The sequence below is a fragment of the Acartia tonsa genome, chromosome 13, assembly GCF_053477335.1.
Source record: "Acartia tonsa isolate MP-2025a chromosome 13, ASM5347733v1, whole genome shotgun sequence".
Taxonomy (NCBI): Eukaryota; Metazoa; Arthropoda; class Copepoda; order Calanoida; family Acartiidae; genus Acartia; species Acartia tonsa.
Window position 1 is genome coordinate 20,304,495 of NC_137272.1, and position 27,048 is coordinate 20,331,542.

General features: G+C 39.2%; 1 protein-coding gene across 1 annotated transcript; it reads right to left on the reverse strand.

Moving 5' to 3' along the window:
* Positions 1-642: 642 nt before the first annotated feature.
* On the reverse strand, positions 643-27,048 carry LOC145335199 (uncharacterized). Its single transcript, XM_080180932.1, has 12 exons — positions 26,848-27,048; positions 25,856-25,945; positions 25,582-25,630; positions 25,009-25,079; positions 24,671-24,755; positions 16,940-17,002; positions 16,729-16,739; positions 16,512-16,555; positions 15,861-15,938; positions 4,241-4,398; positions 2,723-2,839; positions 643-761 (listed from the first exon to the last, which is right to left on the reverse strand). The coding sequence occupies exons 1-12, from the start codon at positions 26,925-26,927 to the stop codon at positions 663-665; spliced, it is 945 nt and encodes a 314-aa protein (XP_080037058.1). The 5' UTR covers positions 26,928-27,048; the 3' UTR covers positions 643-662.

Sequence of the window (27,048 nt, forward strand, 5' to 3'; positions counted from 1 at the left end):
AAAATTTACCTCCTGTTTTAAAATCAAAGGAGATTCGATGGGCGAATCAAAGAGAATTTTCTGGTAACATTTTTGATCCTTATAAAAAAATATTAAAAGATTTTAAAGGTACAAATATTAAGTTATATACAAAAATATTGAGTAGCAAAAATATTTAAAATCCTACTATTTAAATAGTAATGTCTTAGTTTGTTCTTTAAGATCTCGAATGCTATTGAACCAATTGAGTTCTAACTGTATATGAATCTTCACATTGCTCCAGGGATGGTTTTTGGCTATTTTTTAATCCCCTTTTCACAGGAGAGTCCCTAGATACTTTGGGAGAAGCTGGTCTTGGCTAATATACTATCGACATGCTATGTTTAAAAGAAATTTTTTGATAAATTTTCTTCGACTATATGACTTTAAAAAAAAGTGGTTAATGCAGGCATCAGAAGCAGCGTATAGTGCCCAATAAAAAATGACGTAATATAATACAAATGCCCAATGATAGGCTAATATAATTGTAATTGACCTATGGAAAATATATCACATTGGTCATTTGCATTGTATGACGTCATCGTTTATTAGGCACTATAAGCTGCTTACTCACATTATATCAACGTATTAATAGTATAGTATGCCCTAATTCTACATCAATAGCTGTACAATTTCAAAAATATTTAGTTTGCCTGATGATCAACACCAACACTAATTTTCTCTCCCCTACACAGAGAATTAAAATCTTCATTTTCGTCTCGTTCTCCATTCTTGTGTAAAGCCTTAAAATATGAATTAAAATTAAATTAATTAAAATTTTTAAATTAATGTTTTTTTAACATTTAAGATTGACCCGTATGTCTGTTTTTCAGCAATATATATTGATAACTCATTTAGGCATGTTAGAATATTCACTGATTCAGGTATAGTCCCTTTCGTAACATCGCACCTTCAAATTTTTCACAATAGGTTTTCTCCTATTTCTAGCCCGTGCGGGAGGCTCTAACCCTGCGGGGCCAATTACCTAACCCTGTGGGGCAATCACCTAACCCAATATAATCTAACCTTACCTAAATAACCTATAAAAAGCCATTCTAAAAATACAACGAATCGCCGATGTTACAAAAGGGACTATTCCCGAATATTCGTTTTGATGATGATTTCTGTAACAGTTGGGTACAATGAAAGCATGGAACTAATAATTATTACATGAAAGGCAGGGTACATAGTAAGTATGTCCATTTAAACATGTTAAAAGAAGTTGTATCAACTTTTTTTTTATAGCTAGCCGGTCCTTTTAGTAAGTAGTAGATGTAAAATTTTTCATAGAATTCAGATATGCAATCGGTTTTTTTGTAGACCTCTTATTTTTAAAGTAATTTAAGTTTAAAAAAAAAAAAATTAAGTCGATTTTAAGGTACTAAAACGCAACAAAAAAAAGAAAGAAAATGGCCATTATGAACAAAAATAGTAAGATCTTTAATTTGACACCTTACTTTTTCAATTCTGTCAGGTAATTATTGAAAAAATCGATTTTTTTTAAACCCACGAGAATAAAAACTTTGAACTCAATTTTATCATTTCACAAGTAAAAAAATATGGGTTCATATATACCTTTAGAATCAGAAAAATATTACGAATCCATTGTAAGCAAAATTGAAAAAAAAAGTTTACAATATAGTATATAAACTACAATAAAAGGAATTATATGAAAATATCATATTATATTGTACAGGCAACTTACTTAACTTGTCTTAACTTTTGAATTGAGTATAAAAATGGGAAGGTATAGAGGGGGTAAAGAGGGGGTAAAAAAGGGAAGACGATAGTGTTGCCAGAACAAAAAATACAATTGGCCATTTTTTAATTTTTTTATTTTTTTACTTTTTTTCAATTTTGCTTACAATGGATTCGTAATATTTTTCTGATTCTAAAGGTATATATGAACCCATGTTTTTTATGTCTGTTTGAGAAAATATTTAGGTCTAAAGTTTTTATTAAACCGAGGTTAAAAAAATAGATTTTTTCAATAATTACTCAACAGAATTTTAAAAGTAAGGTGTCAAATTAAAGATCTTACTATTTTTGTTCTTACTGGCCATTTTCTTCTTTTATTTTGTTGCGTTTTAGTACCTTAAAACCGACTTAATCATTTTTAAAAAAAAATTAAATTACTTTAAAAATAAGAGGTCTACAAAAAAACCGATTGCATATCTGAATTCTATGAAAAATTTTACATCTACTACTTACTAAAAGAACCGGCTAGCTATAAAAAAAAAGTTGATACACCTTCTTTGGCTATTTTGATACTAACTTTTTTACTTGATATGATTATTCTAAGGGTTCAGAACCAATCGTATAAACTAAAAACAACTTATTTCCTTACAACATTGAAAATGTAAGAGGTGTTTCTTCGGTCTATTTATAGTTATGAGTAAAAGCACCTTAATTAATTATTTTGACTGGTTAAAATTTTTAGCAAACTTATCTAAAAATTATGTAATATGTTATCCACCATTGCTTCGAAACCGATTAATATCCGATGGATTAGAACCAATTCTCAGCCATACTGAATAATATTACATAAAATTTTCCACGAATATTAGAAGAAGAATCATAAAATTGAGGGTCAGAAGGCCGGCCAATGCTATGAAAACTGGTTTTAATTTTATATTTTTTTTATTTCATTATCCACGGAAAGCTGTCTATAATAAACTGCGATAAATAACTATTCTAGACAAACCTTTGCCACTCTTCTCTGTGTATTATCAGCTTCATTGTTGACAGGGTATGAGAAAAATGCTTCAGATGACCTGGCAGGTTGCAGGACAGTCCAGTGTTTGTCATGTGCAATTTTGGTCTAAAACAATTATTACAACATCAACAAAAGCTTGACAAATATATAGTAAAAATGCATTGAATAACATAAATATCTAGCACATTAAAACAGGATTATCTATATAGATATTATTAAGATTAGATACATAATTATAGAGATGCTTAGCTCATGACATCATGTGTAAATGCCATAAGAATTAATTTTCCAGTATCGATTCGAAACCTATCAATATCCGGTGGATTAAAATTGGTTCTAAGCCATACTGAAAAATGTATAGCATCGTATTATTATTCCCGTGCCTTTGGTATCTCGTGTCTAAAAAATCTGGTTTTAATCTTATACTTGTACTTTTTTTATAGGCAGAAAGCTGTTTATAACACGATGCGATAAATAAATATTCCAAAACTCAAATTCAGCATAAAATCAAATTTATACAAAAAGATAACAAAACATTCATTTGACATTATTTAAGAAAAGTACGTACATTTTGACCTAATATTGTTATCATAACTCTTATATTTTAAATGCTTATATAAATGACAAATAAAGAATTAAATACTGATAACACAAATCATTATATTATATGTACAATGAATATACTGGCCTTTTTTCGTAACGTGATTGCAGTTGCTACACTGCTTAAATTGCACCTAACTTTTACAGGAATCGCCAAGTTTGAAATCAATATGACAATTCTAACATGGATGACTGACAAACTATAAATTAAGAAAAGCTGAGAATAAAACAGCGCAGCAATATTAACATTATGAAAGTAAATTTGAGTTAAAAAGGAGCTATTTTGTTTAAAAAGTATTTAATTTTTATTAACACCTTCTGTAATACAAAGTAGCTTGATGTCTGTCCGTCCGTTTGTCTGTCTTTCCGTCCCTTAAGATCTCGGTAACCACTAAACAGATTGGATTCTACTCTTCAGGGAATATGCCAACTGGTCCTGTGGTGGTTTTTGTCGATTTTCTTAAAAATAAAAAAACATTTTTTTAGGCAGTTAATTTTAAATAGGTGGTTGCAGCACCAGAGGTACTTAATTTTTTTAATTACCTCTTGGGGCATAGCCTCTAGGGGCTAGGGGCAAAGCCACTAGTATTTTATGATTGGTTAATTTACCCAATTATAAAGTAGCCACACTTTTCAATTAATTCGGTATTATTCCCAAAAAGTACCTTCGACCACTGAATCCAACTCTATATTGACTAAGATATTGGATGTATTTTTGTCTAATTTATTTAGAAGGCCTAACACTGCGGGGCTAAGCAGTATCCTATACAATCTATCCTATCCTAACCTAAAGTATTAAATGAACAAACAAAAAACTACCCTTCTTGTATTTTGAATTTTGTTTAAAAATAAGTGGGAGGGTTCCATGCTCAACCTAATTTTTGGTAAAAAGCTTATTATACAAACCTTTATTATAAAATCATCAACAATTTGTTTGTTAAACTCTTTATTGTCCTTGTAGCGATTTCCATTAAATTTGAGAATTATTTGAGCAGCTTCAGCAAATTCTATGGCAACGCTGTAATCGGGCAATCCATCCTTTCTAACTGGAGATATTAATACACCTAGATAGATTAATATGTTGATATACTAGAAGAATAGATGAATACTGAATCCATCTTTTCTTACTGGATATATCAATACACCTTGATAGGTTAATATGTTGATATACTAGAAGAATAGATGAATACTGAATCAATTTTTTCTTACTGGAGATATTAATACACCTAGATAGATTAATATGTCGATATAATAGAAGAATAGATAAATACTGAATCCATCTTTTCTTGCTGGAGATATCAATACACCTGGATAGATTTATATGTTGATATACTAGAAGAATAGATAAATACTGAATCCATCTTTTCTTACTGGAGATATTAATACACCTAGATAGATTTATATGTTGATATACTAGAAGAATAGATGAATACTGAATCCATCCTTTCTTACTGGGGATATTAATACACCATGATAGGTTAATATGTTGATATACTAGAAGAATAGATGAATATACTAAATCAATCTTTTCTTGCTGGAGATATTAATACACCTGGATATTATACAGATAGTTAAGTTGGTAAATGATAGGTGAATAAGATAGGTAGGCAGGTAAAAAGATAGATATTGAAAAATATAGATAAACGATATATAAGGTACTAGCGGCTATGTCCTTAGAGGCCTCTAAGGATCTTAAGGGAGTGTGAAAGTTGACCCACTCCCAATTTTCAATTTTAGTTTTATAAAGAAAACTGAAAAAGTAAAAAAAATAGTCTTTTTTTTATGTGTGGGGGGGCAATTTTTATTGGGAGGGTGGGGATACCCTCTCGAACAATTTCTAAAAACCCTTCCCTGAACATATGATAAGTAAAAGGATAAAGTTAGATAGCTTTCTTAAAATTATGGGAATTATAGATTATTATTATTAACTAAAAACTTGAAAATTTTAATATGCAATTTTTTGTAGTTTTAATGTTTATACATAGTTATATTTCTTATCTTTAAAAACAAACAATCATACAATTTCAGTTAGAACTTAAAATTTTAAAAAAATAATCATGGCAACATATTCTTAACCCTATAATGGGGGGGGGGGGGGAGGGGGTGCTTCCAACTTTCTATGTTTTATTTTCTGTTTTATTTGTATTGCTTTAATATCATCTTATTGATATTCCAGAACCGAAGGGGGCATTTAGGACGATTCCTGCTCCTTTTCTAGCCAATGTCCGCCTGCCCCCCCCCCCCACCTAAATGTTGAAAAATGCCCCTTTTTGTCCGCCCCCCTGGTGATAGAATGCCCCATTTTGCCCTCTCCCCTCTCCAAAAAACAAAACTGTTTCAATGTTTCTAAAAGATCAAGAAAAATCCAATTTTTTTGGCGCTTCACGCCAATTACAAACTCAATTGATCTTACCATATTTGATAATTGCCAATTATAACCAATAATTTTTTTAACTAGTGTAGAGAAAGGAGCATAATCATCTCTAAAATATATATGGCGGTCGGACTGTCTTTTAGCAGGTGTTTCGGAACGCAATCCTAGCCGTTCTCGAAATCTTAATCTCAAGCCCTCCGAATGACCAACATGTGAAGTTTACAAATGTGTATTTATTACCATGAAAACAGTGAGTCTAAAACAAAAATATAAGAATTAATATCATAAAATTAATGGTTATTATTTTTGTAACATCGAGGTTGCGTGATTTCAATTTAATGAAAAATATGAAATTTATAAAAAACTTTAAATTGGCACGAATCATATTAAATAGCATCAGAAATTGATAATTTTAGAATAAAATGATCAATAATATAAAGGAAAATATTCGTATGTCAAAACTTAGCAGTTAAATGGTCTATTTATTGAAAAATTAATGTTTTAAAATTTCTTCATAAAATCATACCATTTTACACTTAATTTCAAGAATTAAAGATAAATTCTTACCACATATGATGTCAAACTAAGCAGGAAGGCTTATTTGAGATATTCCACACATCAGAGCACATGTATATTAAAGCAATACATTATTTTTATTCACTTAGCTCCTCACGTGGGACTAATCAAAGGAAAAGTGCGCGTTTCTTTTGTCCGTTTACAAGCCACGCGCCGCGCGGAGATAGTTAGGAATGCCGCGTAACACACTCATTCTCTAGGAAATTTGGTGTAAGGAAACAGGGATTAATGGGTTCGAACTTGCCAGGGAATACAAGAAAAACATACCGAAACACACCCGTCTATTCACTGGGAATCGAACACAATACCTCATCTTTGCAATATGCGTGCAGACAGTGTCCACGAAATCACAATCTCACAACACATAAACCACAAGAGTTTAAAATGTTATGGCCATAAGGCCTAAAATTAATTATGGTAACTCGCGAATACCACAATAACTCAAACCGAGTCCACTACCACATAAGGATAGGAATAAGGAATGGGAAAAGCATTCAACATTCATGAATTGCACATTTACCACTCACACATCTCATTATATCATGGCCTCATAATCTCAATTAAAATTAGAATTACAGACCATGTAATTGCGAATACATGAATTAATAATCAATAGTACCTAAACTTTGATTAGGTATCTACATAATAATAGGCAAATGATTTTTATATTAAAAATCGCATCAATAATTAAATAATCAACTCAAACTTTTAAATCAAAAGAAAGAAAGATTAAATAATGACATTTTTTTCTACTAAATCTTTTTGCTAGAAAAGAAAAGTAAAATTTCATAAAAAACTTCTCAATAATTAGCAATTTTTCCAGCGGAAAAATACTCGGGCTTACATCTAAACATTTTTAAGATAAGATAGGTAAGATCCTTAAATCTAACATGTTTTAATAAAATAGATACTTAAATCTAAATAAAATATGACTGTAAAAATCATCAAACATCGGAAAATTAAAATTTCATAATTTTAAATCTTCGTGAATCAATTTTTGCGTAAAATTAAAAATGCAATTAATATGCAAATTAAAATTACCAAATAAAACAAAAGTTCAATATAAGAAAAGAACTTCTCTAAATGCTGAATTTGCAATTTCTCTCTGTTTTAAGAAGAAAGCAACTTGTACATATTCATACAGTCAAAATTAAGGCAATTTGGGGCCTCAGTTAGAATGAACCCCTCAAGATACAAACTAACCAATCTTTCAAATATTAATAATGCCATGTTCCAGCTATCCTGACGGACGTTATGTCTTTCCATCACAATTTTTGATACTGCATAATTTCCGACAGGATTTCTGGCGCAGGGCTGCATCAACTGAAAATAAACATAATTAGTGATGTTTAAATCAAATCAAAAATTAAAAGAATCATGAATAATTCAAGAAACTTTTCAAAATCATCAATCAAAGTAATCGAAATTAAATCAAATTATCTTATGCTTTAGTTTTGCCGTTCTGTGGTATGTCTGGCCGAGGAAACAGAGCTAAGATACACCATAGAGCGGTCTTATTAAGCTTAATTCTACGAATATCAATATCAAAGAATCTACTTAATTCATCGGCGAAAAAATCTGCATTTTTTCTTTAGATACATCAGTTCAAAGGTAAATAGTAATAATTTTAATATACATGTGATATTAAATTATTTATGTGATTATAATAAATCATAAAGAAATATTTATATGATGTAAAAAATCTCATTGTGTTAATTTCTTATCATATCAAATTTCAATCAACAAGGATAAAAATGTTTGTATCTGCGTAGGTACCTAGGACATTTTCCGCGAAAAAATCCCTGGTCCCGGAAAGACTTAAATCATTGAAAAAACTTGCGAAAACGTATAAAAAACTTAAGTTTGCATTTCAAATGAAAAAATCTTGCATCGATTTGAAAGTTTAAACGAAAATTGTATCAAATTTTGCGTTACTTCAAATCTTAAGAAATGGTTAATTTCTTTTTACAAAAATAAATACATTGAAGCAGTATTTTAATATATGCGATAAAAATGAAGGTAGAGTTAATTTAAAATATGCATAGTTTATCTTAAATTAATTCTGTGACATTCAGATAAAATATTAATCAATATTTTAATAATATCATACATCGTGTTCATTATTATAAATGCTTAAACATGAACGAAAATATACATACCTAGGAAAATAATTGCTAAAAGTATTTTCTCAAGGTTTAAAATTATCCGAAATCGCTAGGTACGTATATTACTAAGAATCTCTGCTCTCGGAATGAAGAAAAAAATCTTAACGCGTGGATTAATAGGAATCCCAGCTCCCGGAGTGAAAGAAAACTTTTGTACATGAATTGTTAAGAATCTCTGCCTCCGGATTGAAAGAAAATCTTTGATTTGCTTACAAATTTAAACAAATATCTTGATTTTTTGCGATAATCTTTTAAAATAATAATGAGGAATATTTTTAAACATTATCATAATAATATTACATGTTGTGTTCTTTACTTTAATGCATTATTTCATATGAGAATCTGAGAAATAACATTTTTTAAATAAACGTGAACCATAAAAAATACACTTTTCGAGGTATTTTAAATTCTGCAAAAATCATTTGGTAGTTAATATACACGAACTTTTGCTTTTCAAAATCATACTTAAAGAAACAAAATCTTTTTTAAAATCTGCTTTAAAAGTCTAAACAGTTTTGTAGAATTTTTGCGCTTAGGTATGAACAATAAAATCAGTTGAATAATGAATACTTATTCTTTACAGAACCCATTTTGGTTCCCTTCACAAGCCTAATATATAACTTGTAATATTTTTTCTTTAAAGATCATTTTCACATAAATAGTTTATGTTGTAGATTAGATATGTGTGGTTTGAATATTTTCAATGACTTTCTGGCGGCAACACCCGCCATATTTCCAACCGCCATTGGCAGGCCTCTTACCCTGCGTCGGGCGGCCAGCTTGGCAGCAACCAAGTCGATTCTTGATTCATAACACCACCAGGGCACGTAATAAAAGTGTGGCTGTCATAAAACTTAGAATCATCTACTGGCTTTTGTCCGGCCGGAACCGAAACTCCCGTCGGCTCTTGTCCGGCCGAGACCGAATTTCTTATCGGCTCTTGCCCAGCTGGAACCGAAACTCCCGTCGGCTCTTGTCCAGCTGGAACCAAAACTCTGATCGGCTCTTGTCCAGCCGGAACCGAAACTCCCGTCGGCTCTTGTCCGGCTGGAACCGAATCATTCAGCGGCTCAACACCCGCCGTAACAAAGTTATCAACGACTACAGTATCGTTACCAATATCATCAGGAATAACTGCAGCACAACTAACATCATTATCAGTAATAACCACGGCAACACCCGCCGTAGCCAGGTTGTCAACGGCTGCAGCACTAGCAGAACCAAAAGGTGCATCAGCAGCGTTACAAGCAGAACCAACAGGTTCAATAATAGCATCACAAGCAGCACCAACAGTCGGCTGCGGCTGAATATCTGAGCTTTCTGGTTTTAAAAACCCTATAGCTTCACTTTCCAACTCGAAATCTGAGCAGACAACATACCTACTCTTTGCTAAACCATTAGCACTAACAGCAAAATATCCAGATCCAAACAGGCTGGAGTAAAGCATGGTTTCTCCTACTGAACGTTCAGAGTAGGGAAACATCGATGGGTGCAGGTGCCCTACGAGCAAATCAACCTGCCCATTAACCAAAGTAAAATCTTCAGGTTTCATATCAAACAAAACAGCTGCCTCCACAGGATTTATGGAGCAGATCGCCTCCTCAGGACCAATGAGAGGCACTACCACAGGTTCTAACATGTGATAATTCTTGTGTCGATCAACTAAACATAGCTTGACCGTCGGGAAACATTTAACTTCACCGTCAGCTAGAGAAATTCTTGCTGAACGTCCAGTAAAAGGTAACTGAAGTTTATTAACAAGTGACTGGGTTACCATTGTGGTAGTTAAACCAGTGTCCCACATGGCGTTCACTGGGACCTTCTGGCGATTAATGTCAACGACGTCTAATTGTTGTAACATTAACATTAGATTCGCCTCAGGGGAAGTATGTACTTCATAGACGGCGGCAGCCATATCAACACTCTCATGCAAAAGGTTGTTATGGGCCTGACCACAATTGTCCACTTTGCAGCCGCCTATTACATCTGCCTTCGGGCAATCCACAGATTTATGCCCTTTTTGCAAACAAATCCAACAGCATCCAGCACTCTCCACAATACTCTTCCTGTCTGACACTGACAGGTCATGAAATTTTGGGCACTTGTAAAGTAAGTGCATCTCACTACAGCCATTAACAAAACATGACTGCTTCATCTTAGATTTACCAGGTTTACCTACGGCGGTAGCGGCTGTCGCAGGGTTACCTTTCTTCTTAGAGGGGGTGTCCATATCAGTCGAACACCTCATTAAAATGGCGCCACGCTGTTCTTCAATAATCTTTAACAGCTTTGGGACGTTTGGGACATCCATCGAGCCCAATGATAAATTGAGCTTATCTTGAAAATCACGTGGCAACTTCTTGGATAACATCTCAAGAAGTATCACGGTCAACCACTGACTGGTGGTGACCTCATCATCTTCATCATCTTTAGTCAACTGCTCCAGCTGGCTAACTGCACCACCAAACTCTGCTAAGACTGTCACAATCTGGTTGGAGTCCGACGGTTTAGACTTCTTCTCCCATTGGTTGAAAAGGCAGAGCATCTGACGTGTTTTGGACTTAAAACGTGCGTCAAGGTAGGCCCACTGAGATTCATGCGATTGAATCTGAATTAACTGGAGTCTCAGCTCTTTATTTTTACAGACCTTTTCACTGCTTAACAATAACTGTAAATACGACGGGTCTTGTCCTACAGTAAGCTTTTTAAAAGTGTCTTTAAAACTTACGTAGGATGCTTCCAGGCCGTCGAAAGATGGAAGAAGACGTTCGTCGACACGATTCATATATCCTGGCGTGAACATAGAACCGGCGGCGAACTGTGGTGTGCCAAACGGTGACACAAATGGCGATGCTGTCGAGGCACCCGCCGTCGTTGTGGGTGGCTTCACAGGTTCAAGCTTAACCTCAGCCAATTTTTTCATCAATGCAGACAAAGTGTTTATAATTGCATCAGGTAAGGGAAAATATGGCCCTTTAATAACTTTCACAATCTTCAAACATCGATCATAAAGTTCAGCCTGATGGTTAGGCAAATTATCACCAACAACATCAACAACACTTTGAATGTCACTAAGCTCTTCTATAGCATCAAGAGCATCTTTCAAGGAACTATAGTCTTTTTGTACAGTAACTATATCAGAATAAATGTCACTAAACTCATCAAGCTCTTGGATTCTCAAACCAAGCTTGCTAAAACCGCCCATGATGCTGTCGAACGTTTCGAACTTGTCGTGGACAAGGATTGACTCCTTAGTGAGATGTCTAACATTAAGTTCTGAAGTATCACTGACCAACTTCATCACTCTATTTAGCTCACTGGTTAGGGCATCAACGGCTGGACGCAGCCGCTTACTCAATTGTTCACCTTTATTCTTTTTAGGACCCATGATTGTCACTAAAGTTAACTGTACTGATTACGACTATAATAATGTGTGTTAAGGTATCACAACCAACACATTCAAAACTTCACAGATTCTTCTTAGCAACATCTGTTCTGTCTTGTTTTCATTGTTTCGGAACGCAATCCTAGCCGTTCTCGAAATCTTAATCTCAAGCCCTCCGAATGACCAACATGTGAAGTTTACAAATGTGTATTTATTACCATGAAAACAGTGAGTCTAAAACAAAAATATAAGAATTAATATCATAAAATTAATGGTTATTATTTTTGTAACATCGAGGTTGTGTGATTTCAATTTAATGAAAAATATGAAATTTATAAAAAACTTTAAATTGGCACGAATCATATTAAATAGCATCAGAAATTGATAATTTTAGAATAAAATGATCAATAATATAAAGGAAAATATTCGTATGTCAAAACTTAGCAGTTAAATGGTCTATTTATTGAAAAATTAATGTTTTAAAATTTCTTCATAAAATCATACCATTTTACACTTAATTTCAAGAATTAAAGATAAATTCTTACCACATATGATGTCAAACTAAGCAGGAAGGCTTATTTGAGATATTCCACACATCAGAGCACATGTATATTAAAGCAATACATTATTTTTATTCACTTAGCTCCTCACGTGGGACTAATCAAAGGAAAAGTGCGCGTTTCTTTTGTCCGTTTACAAGCCACGCGCCGCGCGGAGATAGTTAGGAATGCCGCGTAACACACTCATTCTCTAGGAAATTTGGTGTAAGGAAACAGGGATTAATGGGTTCGAACTTGCCAGGGAATACAAGAAAAACATACCGAAACAGCAGGTTTTTGCCTAATTTTACATTTTATACATTTACCCTTATCTTTGGTGTTTTTGGCATGATTTTCTAACTTTTTTTAGATGACAGTATCAAAATAATGTTTTCCTTTGTTCTGAGCATCCAGTATTTAGTTTACTTCTTCTGTCGGTCTAACAGTCATCATACAAAACAAAATAAATCTAAAATAATCATCCACGATTTTTTTGTGCTTTGGATGTTGTCATCCTTGTTTAAAATATAAACTTTACCGAAAAGAAAATACACATATGAACTGTAGGGATAAGACAATGGCCGATTAGTTTATGTACATCCCCAATGACGATACACAGAATTAATCCTTATGTAGATTAAAATTAGATGATGGAACGTATGGAAACTCAACATAATTGACCAACTAATCAAAATTTAATTAAAGTCCCCAATGTTGTTGTGCCAATAGATAAAAAATGTTTTTATGAAACTTTGGGGACCCAAAGTCCACTTTCCCTGCATATTTGAAAACAATTTGCGCTTTGCGCCTTTTCAAATGATACTTTACGTGAAAAAAATTCGCGCGCTTCAAGCGAGAATTTACAAGTATATTTCAAACTGCTTTTTCTCAAAACTGCATGTCTGTCTAAATGAATAACAATGTATAAGTATATCATATAATGTTCAGAATAAGTTTAACATTTTTTGTGTATATTCCCTTAAAGACATTTTTTTCCTTGCACTTTTCATTAAAAACCCTAATTAAAGACCACAACACTCTATATTCCTGAATTGAAAAATAACACCACTCTTGTTGTCTGATGATTTGGCATTATCCTCTTAGAAATTTTTTTTACAATTTTATTCAATTTTGTACCCCCCCCCCCCCCCCCGCGACTACCGACGAACAACTATTTTAGGTTAGGTTAGGTTTTAGGCTAGGGAGCCGAGCGCTGCGGCTAGGCAGGCAAGGGGGCCGAGCGCTTCGCTGTCGGGGGGGGGGGGGGGACTCAAATTTACAATATTGAAAAAAAAATTTCTAAGAGGATAATACCGATGATTTTAATTTAAAGGGGGTGTAAAATTTTCTAGGTGCGCTTCGGGCACCGCCCTAGCAAATCCTTACAGGCATCACTTTAAAAAAAAAGTGACAGATGGTGATATAACTTTTTAGCTATAATTCTATAATTCACTATGTCTGTCAGTCCGTAATGCTATTGGGGGAAATGTGATTTTCCAAATTATTTCCAAAATGAGAGTTGTTATCTCAACTCCACTTAATTTTATTAAGGTGGGTTAATAATCCTTTTGTATCATTCTCCCTCCCATAAAAAAGGTTTTAATTCCATGGGTGGGGGGGGGGGGGGTGGTTGTAAAGACCCATAATCAAGTAATCCCACCCCCTTAAAACGCCTTTATCTAAAATAAATTTTGCAAAATGTTCAAAATGCCCCCCCCCCCACGCACCCATAAAGACAAAGTGCTTCGCACGCCACTGGCACATGCGTCTAGAATTTTAAATAAAATGACATTTTATAAAAATTTTGTGAAGATGCGTTGCTTAGCATATGTGGGGACCATAATCAATGGCTGCTTTGAATTGTCTATTTGGCTGAAAATTAATACTTCCATTATAGAATTGTCCCTCCAATTAGGATTGCGATATTTTTAAGAGTAAAATGCTTTTTCTAGTCTTATCTTTTGTGTGCAAAATCTTTAATAAAATGGCGAAAAATTGATAGTTTCAACTAGTTTCTATTACAAAATGCGGAGAGTAGGGTGGATAACAATAGTTCTCCTCTTCATTTCTTGTAGCCAGGGAGAAGTTAATGGAAATTGTAAAGAATCTATTGACCATCTCCAAGCTCAGATCAACGAGCTAAAAGATGAAATGGAAAAGATGAGGCACATGGTGAAGCAACCTCCTCCTGATACAGTCAAGTCTGAGTTGGGTTCCATTGAAGAAGATGTTCAACGTAATGCTGAAGATATCCTTGAACTTAAATTGGAGGTTATCCAACAGGATTTTAGAATCTATCAGGTGAACCATGATGTAGAAAATCTGAATACAAGTTTAAAAGAAACCCTATCTCCAGTTGGAACAATCCTTGCCTGGCATGCAGGATTTTTTACGGAAAAATTAATACCCAGTGGTTGGCAACGATGTGATGGAACTTTGATTGAAATCGGACCTCTAGCTGGACAACATACTCCAAATCTGAATTCTGGTCGGTTCCTGCGTGGTGGTGCAGATGGCCAATCTGGTGAGTTCGAGGAAGATGCCATACAAGACCACATACACAGGGATGAAGGCCACAGACACTCAGATCTTGGTCACACTCACAAGGATAAGGGTCATTCACATGACTTTGGTGATGAATGGTTTCCATTACATGATTCGGCTAGTTCAATTGAAATTGATTGCGAAGGTGATTGTCAAAGGCCTTATCATATGAAAGCTACATATGAAACTCCAATAGGTTACTCCCAATTGTCTACTGATTCAGCCAACATTGAGACCAGCACATCCAACCTGGGAGGAATAGAGGAGGGAAGACTGGCAGATGAAACCAGAGTCAAGAATATGAAGATAGTGTGGATTATGCGAATTTTTTAATTTTGTGAAATTATTAAATTATGATATTTTTAATTTTCAATTAACATTAAAATTATGCATTTTATATTTGATTTGTTTTCTCAGAAATATTAACTTATGAATAGTTTTAGAGTTTATTTACTATTTAATATAGATGATAAAAACTAATACTTGACAACAATAACATTTTTACCAAGAAAGTTTGAGTTATTTTACTACCCTTATATGAATATAGCAGGATTCCTGTCAGTGTGCCTGTCTGTCCAAAAAAAAACTCGCTCACCGCTGAACCAATATAGTTCTACTTCACAGGAGCTTTTAGCCTCTTTTACATTTTACAACATAATTTTTTCTGCTCTTACAAAAGATACACGGGTTAAACTTCTACACCATAATTAGGAATAAGAAATCTATGGTAGTCTGACTGCTTTTAATCAGCTTCTAGTTGCTTTTCATTTTACAACTTTCAAAAACATAAACCTGATTTTTGGGGTTTCGTGATTTAAATTTTTTTGTGCATATTATCTCTCTTTCTTTTCTTTGTTATGATAACAGGTAGTCTGCTTTAGTACTCACTTTGTCCGTTCGCTACTTGTTGATGTTGTCATCCTTGTTTTATTAGAAAGATTACCGGATGCACGTCTTTTAGCAATATCAAACAGCTGTTCAGCATCTAATTTTGCATGCGTATATGTATCAATGATTACACCTTAATAGAAAACAAATCAAAATCAACTCTGATGAATTATTGAGCCATACTGATGAGCCCTAAAAGAGGGAAACACTCTGATATTATAGAAAGTAGAATGTTTTTTTTATGCTTGTCTCTTAAGATCTTACTAACCATTGATTCAATTAAGTTTCTCACTTCATGAAAGCTTTAAATAAGACCTTTGATGGATTTAGGCCATCTTATTTAAATTTGAATTTAGAGCCGCTAGTTGCAGGATTTGGTTGTGTACAAAATTAATATCTGTTTAAAATGTCTTCCAGTATGGCTTTAAAACAGCTTAATATCTGCAGGATTATAACCGGTGCTCAGCCATACTGATAGCTCATATATTGCATCGTAATTTAGATAACTTTCTACGGATAATAAAATACTATTACTTTTACTATCCTCAGAATGCTGTCTATAATATGATTCAATTAATAACTAATATACTAAGATTAAAACCAGTTGTTTCTTTATCTTATAATTGTACATTTTATATCCACGGAAAGCTGTTTATAATACTGTGCGAGAAATAACTTTTAAAATGTTGGAGGGAAAAAAACTTACCACTTGCTAAGTGTAATGGATCTAATCTGTAAACATACTGTACTCTATATTTGTTTATAGTTTATCAATTAGACCTACGCCCCTGGAGACCTCTAGGGGACTTGAGGTATGGGGTGGGGGAGTCAACCAAACCCCCCGTTCGTGGGTCTTTTTGTTCTATGGACGATTCTTCTTGTGAGGATGGTATTACCCACCAACCACTAAAATAATTATAAACCTTTCCAGGACCTATGAGGAGATACACTGTGGAAAAGAACCGTATTAGTTCAGCGGTTAGTGAGATCCTTTGGTACACTCAGAAAAAACACAGATTGACAGACAAACTGTCAGACAAACACACATCTTGTTACTTTTCTAAGGATTATATTAGTAATAATAATTCTTGTATGTGTCAAAAAAGTTGGATTTTAAAATTTCTTGTTGATCACATTGTAATAAACTATCCTTGCAAGTGAATAAGCTGCACCCTCAAGGTCCCCCTCATCTGGTAACTAGAATATTTTTAAAGGATTATTTCAGGGCTAAAAATTTCACTGAAACAGCTATCCGCCAGTCGCGCGTCAATAAGCCACTGCCGCAGCAACCCTTAGCCTTGAAGTATTTTAGAAAATGTCGAAAAATTTTATTAAACTCTAGCAAAACTCTAGCTAAAACGCAGCTGTCGACCATTGTTTATTACAGATTTTACTTCTACAATTATCGAGGTAAACCATCAAAAAAACTTCATGAAGCTAATTTGGCCTATTTGCAATAAAACAAGGATGACAACATCCATAAAAGCAAAGCTCTGAAATGGTAGGACAAACGAAAATTAACACTTGTAAAACTGAATAATCAGAAAATAAATGTAGAGAATTTGAAACAAAATTGTTAGTCAATTTTTTGAAAAATACTTACATACAGGATAATGTTTAAGGACATACTTATATTTTTATGGATTGATTATAGAGATGATTCGCTTATAACATTGTACTGTGGTAATACGACACCCATACGGACAGGCCGAATACAGAGTTGCTTCGCTGTGACTTATGATAACAAACCCACCGCACTAATCCTATTATATCACTATCCATCTCATGACCGCTGTTAACCCCGCACCCGGCGGTCAAACTAAGCCTGCCTAAATGTGGGGAGGGGACTTGAACATGCAACTATCACGAGTCCATCAGGCACTTATATAATCGGGAGGCACTGCCTCCCCTTTTACCACCGCTGCCCCCACAGCCTGTCTACCGTCGGGCGCTAAGCCCTAGCGCCCCACACCCCCTTCAAACCTAACTATTGTCATATCTTTGTTGTATATATATAGTAAACATAACTTGTAAATATTATTCAGTTTAAATATATAATTCTGTATGATTGAATCCTGCTTGTTTGTTTGGTAGAATACTTAAAGGCTAGGGCCCGTTGAATCCGAACTCGTTACCCCGTGGGCCGAGTACGCTCGGCTTACCAGAACTTGGTGTCAGCTGTGAGATCGAGCCTTACAGAAACTAGCCTATTCTACCTCTGATTGGACCCTTTGGCAAGTAAGGGGACAATCAGCCGCCAACTGACCCGTGAGACGGCCTTTTTAGGTCGAATTTCCATCAATTTGAACGCAATATGTGGGCCTCTGGCCTACGGCAAGCAGATTTAGCCTGCTAAAAGCGCCAGTTAAGACGCTTTTTCCGTGTCGTGTAGGAGTAGCGCTAGGTGCGCAGCCACGGCAACCGGATAATTTAGCTCAGACGGCTACAAAACTGAGTCTAAATTGGCAAGTGTAGCTGGGACAAGCCCCAGGACACCCAGGCCAAACCTACGAGACAGACAGCTGTGTGCTGGTCTCCCTAAGAAGGCAATGTGTGGCTGCGAAGCTTCAGCACACAAGTAAGCCCTACCACTGCGACGGATAGCAGATTTTGAGCCACAGGCACGGCAGGACGGGACATTCCCTGCCGCTGCCCCCCAGGATTCGAACCCGAGGCGCTGTAGGACGGGCCATTCCCTGCCGCCATTTGTCGGGATTCGAACCAGCGGCGCTGTAGGACGGGTCATTCCCTACCGCCGTCACCCCTCTGAACCTTGCAGGACGGACATTCCCTGCTGCCAGTGCTTCCAGAATCACACCTAGAGCTCCTAGTGATAACAACACATCATTGTGTATAAAAAGTCAACCAAGTGATAAAAAATAAATATAAAATTGTTGACCAAGTGATAATTAATAAGCTCTAGTGATTCGAAGCTACAGTCTAAGCCACCATGGTAAGCGATACCACCATAGCTGCGGTGCGACCACCACCAAAGTTTCTGCCAACCCCAGCCGAACGAGAGGCCCCCTTGTCTCAAGGGCAGGACCTCCACTTCCCCTGCCATATCAGGGTGAGGTTTCCTACTCCTGACCCTGCCCAGCATGTACAGGTTGATGCCATGGTTGATTCTGGCAACCGTGTACCAGGGTCTGCTGTAATTTCTGAGCACCTCATGCACGCGATGGGCGTGCAACGCATGTTGATTCCGGACAACACCCAGATCCTGACTGCTAATGAGGAAGGCCAGCCCCTCCAGGTAATTGGAAAATTAAAAGAGTTATATATGGCAGTTTCACACACTCTTATACTCCATCTATACCACGTGACTGTGGTCCGAAATCTCTCCCACCCTCTGAACTTAGGAGGGTACTTTCTCAAGGAGTTCGGAACTAGGCTCTGTTTCGACATGCAACCACCTTGCTTGTGGGCGCGTGGGGAGTTTATCCCACTCCGTGGCGTCCCCATTGACCGGGAGACAGCCGAGAGAGAGCTAAGCTATGAGGGGCCTCTGCCAGGCCCCCTGCCTGAGCAGCCGCGTGTGGTTGAGAAAGGCACACACTGGGTGGACGCTGAGCTCAACGCACACAAGGGCGCTAACCTGCTAGCCATGGGGTTGCCCCCAGTGCCCAAGGTGCCAAGGGAGAGCCTGCCAACAACGTTTCCTGAGATTGCCAGCCCTCCAGAACCAATCTTCTCCTCCGACATTTTTATCAACGGCCAGCCGTGTCCACCTGGCCCCCTCTACCTGGGACCTCCAGCCAGTCCACCAGCCAAGCCCGAGTCCAGACCCGTCAAGTCGCGGTCTGATGTACCCGGAGCCACACTCAACTCTCAGGCCCCAGCCTCTCCCGGCGCCGTGCCCGTCAAGTCGCGGCCGGACGCCCACGGAGCCAAAGCTGGACCCAGCATTTTGGCCTCTCCCAGCGCCGAGCCCGTCAAATCGTGGCCGGACGCCCCCGGAGCCAAGCCTGGCTCCGACCCGTCAGCCTCTCCAGAAGCCGAGCCCGTCAAGTCGCGGCCGGTGGGTCCCGGAGCCAAGGCTGACCCCTCACCAGCCACGTATAGGCTGAGCGCTGTCACTCCAACTGACGGTCAACCACCCCAGCTCCGCACAGCCAAGCGGGTGGTCCTGCCTGGCCGCGGGGTTATGGCAGTCCCTGTTGAGCTAGTAGGCCATCGCACCAAGGATGCCATTCAACTAGCTGCCCCAGAACAGAGGTTTGGGGAGGACCTTGTTATTCCAGAGGGCCTGTATGCCCACAGGCCTGGCTCTGCCACTGTGTTTAGAGTACTGGTGGTCAATGAGGGGGAGGTGCCCCTCTTGCTGGATGCTGGCCTCCCAGTGGCAGGGGAGCTGGTCAAACCTGACATTCTGGAGGTCTCTGATACGCCTCCCCCGCGTCTTCACTCGGTCCAAGAACCTGCTGAGCCTATAGACATGCAAGAGTTGTGGGAGGCCTTGGAGATGGAAGACAATGAGTTCCTACGCAAGGACCCCTTGCTCAAGAAGGAGGTCTGGACTACGTTGTCAGAGTACAGGGACGTCTTCTCCAATTCTACCCCCGGCTGCACAGATGTGGTTGAATTGCAGCTGCGCCTCAAGCCAGGGACCCAGCCGATCCGCCAGAGATTTAGGGATCTGAACCCGCGGCAAGAGGCTGAACTGGAGAAACAACTGGACACTTGGCTGCAGGAAGGAGTCATAGAGCCGTCGGACTCCGCCTGGAGCAGCCCCCTGGTGCCCATCAAGAAGAAGGACGGGAGCACCCGCTGGGCCGTCGACTACAGGGCCCTCAACAAGTGTCTGGAGCTGGACAGCTACCCCCTGCCTAGGATCCAGCAATTGGTGGAACGAGCTGGCGGGCACCGTGTCTACAGTGCTCTAGACGCGGTGGCCGCATACTACACCATCCGTGTGTCTGAAGATAGCCGGCCCTGCACCGCCTTCACCACCCCCAGGGGCTTGTATCAATGGAAAAGGATGCCCTTTGGCCTGGCTACGGCACCGTCTGTCTATTCCAGGTTTATTGCAGGGGTCCTAAACCCACTAGGCACCGCCAACCTCCAGTCATACCTTGACGACGTCCTGACCTTCCACCAGGATACCTGGGCCCACCTGGCCAGGCTCCGAGAGGTCTTGGAAGCCCACCGCAGGGGAGGGATCCGCCTCAAGCCAGCCAAGACCAAGCTGTTCCGGTCCAAGGTGGATTATCTGGGTCACACCCTCAGCCGAGAGGGGATAGCCATGCAAGAGGACTATATTGACCGCATCTTGGACTGGCCAGCCCCTAGCACCCCCAAGGATTTGCTGGCGTTGCTGGGCTTCTTTGGATACTACCGCCTGTTCATCCCAGAGTATGCAGACCTCACCTACGAGATGAATCGGCAGAAGACGGCCAAGGCCCTAACCTGGACGCCTGAGATGGAAGCCCAGCTGCTGCAACTCAAGGACAAGTTCCGACAGGCCCCCATCCGAGCGCCGCCCAGGTTTGATTTACCAGCAGTGTTCCAGCTCACCACAGATTTCAGCAGCCGCGCCATCTCTGCCATACTGAGTCAGTGCCAGGAGGGCAAGGAGAGGCTGATTGCCGCCGTGGGGCGCAAGACAACCGACCCTGAGACGCGCTACCCGTCCTGGAAGGGAGAGATGGCCGCCATTATCTATGGGATCCGAAAATTCCACGGCATCTTGTCCTACCGCAGCTTCCAGATCAACACTGATTCCTCTGCCCTGCTACAGATGAAATCACTGAACACATCCACAGGGATGGTGGCCCGCTGGCAGGAGGAGCTAGCGGCCTTAGACTTTACCGTCTGCCACAGGCCTGGCACCCAGAACACCAACGCCGACGCCCTCAGCCGCCGGGAAGATGCCAACATGCCAACGGCTAGCGCCGAAGAATTAGCAGAGCAGGCTGAGTATATCCACAACCTGGCCCAGCTAGGGGAGCCCGCAGCTAGCCGGCCTCCTGCCGCCCGACTGGATTCAGCTAGAGTATTGGAAGCCCAGACACAGGACCCCCTCCTGCTCCGTGTCCGCCAATGGGTGGCTGATGGCAAGGCCCCAACCAAGGCTGAGCTGCGAGGCAAGGAACGAGACGAGCAGCAGTACGCCAGCCGCTTCTCAGCCCTGGGGCTCGACGAGCATGGCTGCCTCACCACCACTGACCAGACTCTGACAGGAGAGAGGACAAGATACCTGCTGCCTTCGGCCCTCCAGCAGGATGCGTTCTTTCTAGCCCATGGGACCCCCATGGCTGGGCACTTTGGGATGGACGCAACTATCGCCCGCGTTGCCATGCACTTCTGGTGGCCCAACCTGGCCCGTGACGTCCGCCTGATGGTACAAACCTGCCCTGAGTGTGTCCAGAAAGTTACCAAGGAGAGGCTGAAGCAGGGGATCCACGTGCCCTCCCGCCAGGGGTATCCACAGCAAGTCCTATTCATCGACCTGGTGGGGCCACTGCCAGAGACCCCAGCTGGGAACCGCTACATCCTCACCTGCCAAGATGGATTTAGCCGGTTTGTCAGCCTCTACGCCATCCCCAACAAGCGCACCCTCACGGTGGCTGAAGCCCTGTTGCACCGCCACCTGGCCACGTTCGGATGCCCCCTGAAGATCCACTCCGACAATGGAATGGAATTTACCGGCCAGGTATTCCAGGAACTGGCCTCCCGGCTCGAGATTGGCCTGACACATCCACCACCCTACAATCCGCAGTCCAACCGAGTGGAGAGGTTTCATAGGACGCTCAACACAGGCATGCGCCTGTTCCTAGATAGAGACGATAACAACTGGGAGCCCCACCTGCCTGCCATCGCCTTTGCCTACAACACCAAGGCCTGTAGATCCACTGGTGTGACCCCGTTCCTGGCCTTCTTTGGGAGAGAGGCCAAACTTCCGGTGGACATGGTGCTACGGCTGCCAGAGACCGAATATGCTTCAGTTCCAGCCAACGTCCAAGCTCTGTTGCAGCGCTACTATGCAGTTTATGATGCCATCCAGCAGAAGGAGGAGGGAGCCATCAGGAGGAGCGCGGCAGCTTACGAAGGCACGGCCAAGTATGAGGTTGGAGACTTGGTCTGGTACCTGGCCCCTCGCCTGGTGCCAGGAAAAGCAGCCAAGATTACCAAGAGATGGACTGGCCCCTGGAAAGTAGTGAGGAAAGCTACAGAAGTCCATTATGTCATCAAACCTGCCTCTCCAGTAGCCAGGATCTCAGAAGTTACCGCGCATGTAGGCCGACTGCGCAAATACACTGGAGATGTGACTGCCCACCAGATCCCAGAAGACATCCAAGTGGATGTGGACGGCGACGAGGATGCCACCGAGCTGCCAGTTGGAGCGGCGGCGCCCGCAGCTAGCAACCCAGGAGAGTTCCCAGTGCACCAGCCAGCCGCAGCCGCCCCACAGCCTAGCGGCCAAGATCGTGACCCAGTGGAGGAAAACCTGCAGGAGCAACCCAACGAACCACCGCCGCCGCCGCCCGCTCCAGAGCCACTCAGAGATGCCATCTGGAACCCTGACGCAGACATGGAGAACCTGCCAGCCAGCAGCGGACCTGTAGGAGAAGAGCCAGCCACTGCGATGGAAGAAGCCGCCCCAGAAGAAGAAGAAGAAGCCATGTGCCCCCTGCTGATGACAGCCATCCCCATCCGGGTAGGAGCTAGAAGGCCAAGCAACCTGAACCAAGCAGGCGCCCCCATGGAATTCTATGCGCCCTTTGCCATCACCATTCCACCCTTAGGAACCACCAGAATCTGCCTAGGCCTCCGTGTCCAGTTACCAGCCGCGACAGAACTAATCCTGCAGACGAGGCAAAATTTCCAGCGGCGAGGCCTGGCCGTGGCCAACCCACGCCTAGAAGCCAACCAGGAGCTGACAATGCTGATCACCAACCACAGTCAGACCGAGCAACGAGTGTCCCAAGGAGCCTGTGTAGCCCGAGCTGTCCTCCATCGAGCTGTGCCCCAGGAACTGCCTGTCCGGCGCAGGAGCCGGCTGTCGTATCCCCAGGTTCAAGGCCTGGTGGCTCAGGAGCCACGCAACCCTTGAAGGGGAGGTTGTGGTAATACGACACCCATACGGACAGGCCGAATACAGAGTTGCTTCGCTGTGACTTATGATAACAAACCCACCGCACTAATCCTATTATATCACTATCCATCTCATGACCGCTGTTAACCCCGCACCCGGCGGTCAAACTAAGCCTGCCTAAATGTGGGGAGGGGACTTGAACATGCAACTATCACGAGTCCATCAGGCACTTATATAATCGGGAGGCACTGCCTCCCCTTTTACCACCGCTGCCCCCACAGCCTGTCTACCGTCGGGCGCTAAGCCCTAGCGCCCCACACCCCCTTCAAACCTAACTATTGTCATATCTTTGTTGTATATATATAGTAAACATAACTTGTAAATATTATTCAGTTTAAATATATAATTCTGTATGATTGAATCCTGCTTGTTTGTTTGGTAGAATACTTAAAGGCTAGGGCCCGTTGAATCCGAACTCGTTACCCCGTGGGCCGAGTACGCTCGGCTTACCAGAGTACATTGTTGTCCCTAGGAATCAGTACTAAAAAATAAGATCAATCAGATTATTATAACACAAAAAAATTTGTTATAAAAGTTAAAAATCAACATGTTTAAAATGGGCGTACGCAAATTCTGGTAACGATTATAGAGTTGTTACGCTTTCTAAATCGTACCTTACTACTACAGCAATCACCATACAAAGTTTAAAATCTATAGGACAAGTATAACGTGCCTTAATTAAATAAAAAAGGTAAACGTCACGGACGTACGGACCGACCCTAATTATAGAAAAGCTTCGATTTTAAAAATAAATAAAAATTCACAACCTGGGTGTCTTCTAAAATTATTTTAATCTTTTCAATGTCGTCTTTGCTTATGGTGTTTAGAACCTTGGGAAGCTTTAGCGTAAACCTAAATATTTATCTAATGATTTATTTAAATTTCCATAAATGTATAAAAAGAATGATTTTCAATTGAAGTTATTCAAAAAACTATATTATACTGGTACCCAAAGTTTTACGAACACATTCAATAGTTGGGTTTAAACTAGAAGTGCCACACTTTTCATCTAAAAGCTAGAAAAGTGATAATTTTGTTTATCTTAATTGGGGATGCACATCAATCTATCAACCATTGCCTTATCCCTTAAACTCCCTGTCCAAACCTGAAAAGCATAGAGTAAACATGGATAGGATTGCCAACCAATTTCTCCATCACAATTTCTTTATGGTTCAACTAAGAAAATCAATAAAAATTACAAAAGTTATAAAACATGTTTTTTAGGATAAATAACCCAGTATTTCAGTCGTTATAATTTTTAAAAGCGAAGCTGTTCAATAATTAGGGTGTTCATTCGTCCATCCGGGACAGTTATCTTTTCGTTAATTTTAACAGGTCAGAATTTTCCTATCGATTTAAAACTTTGCATGATGATAACTTAGGATAATATTGTAAATAAATACTAGCAACATAAAAAAAATACACAAAACAGGTACAATTAAACATTTACTTTATTGTAATAGGAATCAGTATTCCAAAAATCATATGAATGGGATAATTATATCACATAAAGCAATGTTGCAAAATGGTAATAAAGCAACATGTTTTAACTGTTAAAGGAATCATGCATCGTTTGACATGTTCTAACATGTCTAAATTAACGAAAAAAACAACTGTTCCGGATGGACGTACGGACGGACCGACGCTAATTATAGAAAAGCTTCGCTTAAGAATTTACCTTTGTGTTAGTTTTATGATACTCTTCCTCATCAATACAGCTTTGACAACTAAAATTTAAAATTTTTAAGAATTTATTTTTATGAGTTCTGTACAATGGGCCATTAGTACCCAAAGTTTTTAATCACTACTTTATTTGTTTGCAACTTTGAAGCCTTAATCTAGTAGTGTCCAAACTTAACTAATAAATTTATCACCTATTGACTTATCCCTGCAGGTCCATGGTGTCTCTTTTACAAAGATTTGAACCAAATATATTTCAGAGTCAAAGTTACCTTTTTAGATATTTTGAAACTTGCTCATTTTCTTCAATGTTTTGAAATGTTTTTATTATATTTTCTTCAGCTATGAACAGATCATGTAGTCTAAAAAACGAACTAGTATTACAAGTTTATAGAGAATGCTGTTTATATATCCATAATACAAAGTAGAACGATGTATGTCTGTCTGTCTGTCTGTTTGTTTGTTTTTACCGAAGGATCTTGCTAACCGCTGAACCGATCGGGTTCTCCTTAACAGGATAGCTTTGTATAAGTATAGGTTTATTATTTTTTTTTTGGGTGGGGGGGGGTATAACCACCCTCTTAAGAGGAATCACCCGTAGAAAAATATTACTCTCCCCCTTCCAAAAAAAATGGGTTTTGGGATTCAACTTCCCCCTCCTCAAGTGCCTCTAGAGGCCTTTAGGGGCGAAGCCGCTAGTTTGAGATAAAGGATATTTTTGTACAAAGAAAAAGTCGAGGAGTGTTCAGGACCACATGACCACTTGTGACCATATTATAATATTCATTGTTATAAAAAATCATGGCTTTTATAATTTGGATACATCTAGGCAAAATTTTTTTTTATGTAAATACTTTCTATATGAAGGCTAATAATTTTTGTTAGTAAAAGAAAGGGCGGTTGTTCAAACTTAATTAAAGCTAAAAGCGAAAATTTTAAAGATTATTGATAGTTATTTATCGCATCGTATTATAAACAGCTTTCAGCGTTTATATAATGTTCGTGCTTTCGGCATCTCAGGGCTAAAAAACGATTTAATCTTATAATTGTATACTTTTATATTCGCTGGATATAATACAATGCTAGACAATTTTTTTCGTATGGATGAGAACCGGTTCTAATCCACCGGATATTGATCGGTTTCGAATGAATACGAGAAAGTTGATTATTCATACATACATTTGGACTTTTTTTGGAAGGGAAAGGGGTGATGAAGAAGTCTTGGGGGGGGGGGGGGGAGAGGAGATAATTCACACCAACTTACCTATATACATGAGAATAGATTGTTCCAGAATTCACTAATTTTAAAAAGAATATCACAAAAACATTTACTATAAAATTCATTTTCTAAAACAACCTTTTTATTATTTAGTTCAATGTATAATTATAATATAATAAGGTTTAACTAAAACAAAACAGTACTTTAAATTACTGTTTAAGAAATTTTAAAATTTATAATATGTAC